Source organism: Lathyrus oleraceus, chromosome 1, assembly GCF_024323335.1.
Source record: "Lathyrus oleraceus cultivar Zhongwan6 chromosome 1, CAAS_Psat_ZW6_1.0, whole genome shotgun sequence".
In the NCBI taxonomy this organism is placed as follows: domain Eukaryota; kingdom Viridiplantae; phylum Streptophyta; class Magnoliopsida; order Fabales; family Fabaceae; genus Lathyrus; species Lathyrus oleraceus.
The window spans coordinates 366,386,837-366,391,869 of NC_066579.1; the positions used below are offsets into that span (position 1 = coordinate 366,386,837).

General features: G+C 31.9%; 1 protein-coding gene across 3 annotated transcripts; it reads right to left on the reverse strand.

Annotated features, from left to right (window-relative positions):
• Positions 1–501: 501 nt before the first annotated feature.
• Positions 502–4,065, reverse strand: LOC127136853 (protein At-4/1). Of its 3 annotated transcripts, XM_051063370.1 has the most exons (10): positions 3,911–4,065; positions 3,736–3,841; positions 3,591–3,646; positions 3,426–3,503; positions 3,262–3,335; positions 2,453–2,586; positions 2,242–2,337; positions 1,979–2,119; positions 1,751–1,809; positions 1,352–1,513 (listed from the first exon to the last, which is right to left on the reverse strand). In XM_051063370.1, exons 1-10 carry the CDS (start codon positions 3,971–3,973, stop codon positions 1,493–1,495), a joined length of 828 nt encoding a protein of 275 aa, XP_050919327.1. In that variant the 5' UTR covers positions 3,974–4,065; the 3' UTR covers positions 1,352–1,492. The 3 variants fall into 3 exon arrangements, with proteins under 3 accessions (XP_050919330.1, XP_050919327.1, XP_050919324.1); XM_051063373.1 differs by lacking the exons at positions 1,352–1,513; positions 1,751–1,809 and adding an exon at positions 502–616; XM_051063367.1 differs by lacking the exon at positions 1,352–1,513 and having other exon boundaries at positions 1,624–1,809.
• Positions 4,066–5,033: the final 968 nt, after the last annotated feature.

Consider the following 5,033-nt stretch of genomic DNA (forward strand, 5'->3'; position numbering starts at 1 on the left):
GATTCCATTATGGATGTTATTTTTAGGTGTGTTTGAATTCCAATCTCTAAAGTTATTTAACATCGTGCTTTGAAGGTTATTTTAAATCTCCAAAATTTATTTGTGTTTTAAGTGGTCCGGATTCTAATCTTCAAAATTTTAAAATTTTCATAAAGTGTGTGAGTAACACGCAGTGCGTTGAGTAACCCCTAATAGTACAACCATAACCTTTAGGTCCACTTTCCATCATAGAACATGATCAATAGACTTATTTATGCTTACCTCTTTTTGCTTTACACCAACCCCTTTAAATAGAGGCTTGCTTGACTGAGTATACATCATTCTTCAAAGAAATATATACTATCTAATCACTATTATAAACAACAATAAAAAAAATTAGATTTATTGAATAAATTATGTATATGATCATTATTATATATCAGATAAAATTATTGTTTATAATAGTGATCAAATGGGTGTATAATTACCATTTATTAGGTTTAAAATTGGCTAAGCACTTTCATTAACCTTTGGTTGTAAAAGAGATCCAGCAACCATTGTTAGGTTAATAACAATCATGTCATTTACAAATTCCAGGCAGGAGCCTCGGCAAAGTCTTTGAAAGTGGGTACCGTAACTGAAAACACAAACAGAAGTTGGCAAGAAAGCTAGTGTTAATATATAAAAAGAATATCATATGATTTTAATTGCATCTTCAAGTTATTTAGGGTAACATAGGTTGTCCTTTTGAATTGAGTTCCATATTCCTTTATATATTAGGATTTGTTTCCTTACCTAATTAGGATCAAGAAACTAGTATTGTGACTATTGATCTTTTATCATTTGTAATATCAAAGGCTTTATCTCATATCAACAACAACAAAATCGGATGTGCAACTTCGGGAGCTTCAGGCTTTCATTCAGAATTATTTTTTTTTTAAATGATATCATCAAGATCGAAACTTTGCATAAGATTGAAAGGGAATGATAAGATCTTAAAACATAAAATTAAAAAACCCTACCGAAATTTTTTTATAAGATTGAGACGGGGTGGAAAAATCGTAAAACATAATATCTTAAAAAAAAATTTAAGATATTACTAAAACGAAAAAAATTAGTACTATATATTCAAAGTTTTTTTATATTATTTTGATAAACAAGTGTATTAGTGAGAAAATGACCTCCGTCTAATATAATTATTGTGTCTTTTCATCCTTCTCGACTTGTAATAGTGGTGGCTAGAAAACTGCCGATCATGACCAAAACAAGCCAAGATCACACAAAATCAATGGTTTTGGATTTCTTTTCCTTTTCACAATTTTCCTACTACACACAATTCTACTTAAGATAGAAATCATTGGAGTTAGTGAGATTGCAAAATCGTAAGATCTAGAACGAGATCTTGATAACCTTGCTGAAAAGTGAAAACATGTGGCATCAACTACGACTCCGGAATTCGTCGGACTTCTATTTAATACAACTGCGGCAACAGAAGAAGTAAAGACAACTGGTTTCACATATGGTAATTTCGCACCTGATTGAACAACATTAAGAGTTCCCTTCAGTGCCGGATCAATCAACTCAGCCTGATATTTTTTTTAAATATAATCAAAAGTGCAGCTATAATTATCCTAAATCGCTTGATTTGTAAACTATTTATATCTTCAATAACAGACATCCAAGCAATGGAACTTCGATAGCAAAAGACAAATTCTTGCAAAGAAATATCTAAATTACATTATGAATACACAGAGGTATTGGAAAGCCTTACAACACCAAAGTTATTTTGTGTACGAAAGCATCCCGGTTGATTTCCACTAAGCTGGTAACCTATGAAAACCACTTAAACAATATTTCATTTATATTTCAAGAAAAATAAAACTTCTATCATCAAATTGCAATGCTTAGAAAGTATGTATATCATCCTGTTATAATATCGGATATGCCTTATTCTCGTGAACTCAAAATTGTTAGTCGTGAGTTCTTTATCATTACTTACCCTCTTCAGTATGAGAGAACATTCTTTTCAAGACTTCGTTCTCCTTTCTTAGTTTCATGATTTTCTGCTTAAGTGTTTCCACCTGCCAATTTGATGTCATTTCTTGTTGTTGATCAACCATCTTTGCTTTAAAAAGCAGCACTGCAATGAACACCAAAAGATAATTCCGACTAATTTTATAATGTGACAGAATATGAAAATGCTCAAATAAATCAATAATCTGGTTTTATGCAAGTGTAATCACTATGAATTTAGTGGCTTACATTCTTTTTCCAAATTTTGCATTTTTCTGTTTAAGTCATTTTTCTCTTCCTGCTCAGCCATAAGACAATCTTTCAAGTCGCGAATTTCAGAACTATCTGTCAAGCCATAATGAGCAGAGGAAACAAATTTTCAACCAATAAAGATATATTACCAGTTTGTGTTGATAAAAAATTGATTCTTCTAAAGGTAAATTATAACGAAGTGCCTCACATTTTGATTCCACTTCAAAATGGATTTGGTCCAACCGGTTTGCTAGAACTTGCATATGGTTTTTGTGAGCTGCTATATCTCCATTGAGTTGACTTATGGTTGCTTCATATGTTGCTTTCTCATGCAGTGATTCCCTAATGTAAAGTCAGATCAATGCTTTAGGTAGTTAAATCTTGAACTTAAAAATCAAAATTATTTCCATACAGTAAATTTTACCCAAACCCATATTTCACTCAAACCCTTAACCGTGATTTAAGGAGATTTTATACAAGCCTCCAATCTACAAGAACAACAACAATCAAGCCTTGTTACACTAAATGAGGTCGGCTACATGAATCAACTTTCATCATAATGTTCTATCCAAAACCATGTTTTTATCCAAATCATTAATCTCAAGATTTATCTTAATAACTTCTCTTATAATTTTTCTAAGTCTTCCTCTACCATTAACTGTTTGACTCCTCTCCATCTGATGTACTCTCCTTATCATAGAATCTATAGATTTTCTCTCTCCATGCTCAAACCACCTGATATGTTATGCTTAATTGATACATACCGGTACATCCTCTATTATCTTAAGGACATTGATTCCACTTTAATTAAACACACTTCACCTCTATCATGTAAAAATAGAAGTGTGTCCAATTTCATTGAAACACAAAAAGTTACTTAAATGCTCTTCACATAGTTCATTCATAACTAACTCAAAATTTTCAAATTTCACACCAAATTTCCAATAGCATGGCCATCATAAGAAACAAATCATAAGTTTCAGTAACAGAAATATTCATACAACCATGAATACTCACTTAACTTGGGCTTCTAAACTAGCAACTTTTCCATCATATTCTTGCTCAAGTAATTTTAAGGCCCTCCTATGTCCCTAGTCCAAAAACAAATATTTTCCAACAATTAACAATATAAATTAGTATTAGTAACTTTCTATCTTTCACCTTCAATTTACAAAACTCACATCTTCTTTAGCGATAACTTCATTCTTCGATCTTTCAAGCTCTTCTTTCAAATTCATGCATTTCGCTCGGAAATCAAGCTGTGTATCAATTCATCAAATCAAATTAACAAACACAGCAACTACACATTATTCCGAAATCCAAATACAAGTGACTAATTGAAGAACCTGATCAGCCACATTCTTCAATGATTCTGAATACAGTTTTGCCAACTCTTCATTTTCTGAAACTTTGCAAAACTAAATTTAGCTACAATACAAATTGAAATACTGAATCTACGAATTGCAATAGTTTTATGCTTATTGATCAAACCTTTTTTGAGGTTATTGCAAGTGATTTGGAGATATTCCCGCAATTTTAACTCTGAACTGTGTTTGGATTGCAGTGACTGGATTTCGGAGATGCTATTCTTTACATCCTGAATCATCGCATCAACAATATTCATGAAAAATCAACAGAAAAATCAAGAAATTAGGGTTTTGAATACCTCGTGGATCTGATTGAAAGCTGAGAGCAGTGACTCCATTTCTTCATCACTCGTTGCCGCCATTTTTCTCTTTTCGAAAACTAAAAAATTCCCATTTCTCGTGCAACGATTTTTCAGTTGTTACTAATTCAGTGGTATAATCACATTCTGGGTCTTGGGCCATTTCTCACATTGGGGTTTAAAGCCCAACTACTATTATATTTTTTGGGGAAATACTATAGGACGGTGGAAAAGCATCCTATAAAAGTTTAAAATAGCCCCTTAAATTTTAAAGATCTATTTTCAGACGCATCATTGACTTCCGTCAAAACGTTAAAACTGAGTCACACTAAATATATTTTGTAAAATTTAATTCGGAGTTGCATCTTTAGAATAATTCAATTTACACTTCATACATCCCTCTTTAAAACAGTCTTTTTTATCATAGATTGTTTTGGAGATACATCTTCCTATGCACACCAAACAGAATTCAAAGATGCATCTCTGTAATCAGATCAAACAGTAAATTTTAAGTTTGTTTTAGTGATGATCAGATGAAATTAACAATAGAGTAAAGGCATAATACGATAAAGGCTAAATATCATTTTTCGTCTCTTATCTTTTACTCGCGGTCCAGCTTGGTCACTTAACTTTTGAAAGGGTTATTTAAGTCCCTCAATTTTTTAAATAGTATCAAGTTAGTTTTTTCCGTCTAAATGGCACTAACGACGTCAATTTTCGCTGACATGGCAAGTGATGTGTAACAATAAACTTATAGCGATTAAAATTTCGGTCACTAAAAAAATTCTAGGTTTTGGGTATCTTCATCTATACATTCAACTGAAAACTCAGATTCTACCTTCAACCTAGATTTTGATTCATATATCATACCTACACACTAGGAAAATAAGAAACCAAAAGGGAAACGCAACGTTGAAGCACATCAAGTTTCCCCAAAACCTCAATGTTTGGAACAAAATCATCAAACATGGATTCATTGTAAAAAAATCCATGATCCGTGTTTCAAAGTTTCCCCAAAACTTTAATTTTGACTTATTTCGACTTTATGATGTTTAAGAAAGAGACATGGCTTACTTATCTTGCTTTTCTTCCTGTTGTTTTTGGTGTCATCTTCGGAATGGAT

What these genes read in the sequence shown, in the direction of transcription:
- LOC127136853 (XM_051063367.1), bottom strand. Translation starts at nt 3,973, where the DNA reads ATGGCGGCAACGAGTGATGAAGAAATGGAGTCACTGCTCTCAGCTTTC. An exon ending in CTTTCAATCAGATCCACGAG is followed by an intron (nt 3,842 to 3,910) that starts GTATTCAAAACC and finishes GCGATGATTCAG; the next exon opens with GATGTAAAGAATAGCATCTC. An exon ending in TTTTGAAGTGGAATCAAAAT is followed by an intron (nt 2,338 to 2,452) that starts GTGAGGCACTTC and finishes ATGGCTTGACAG; the next exon opens with ATAGTTCTGAAATTCGCGAC.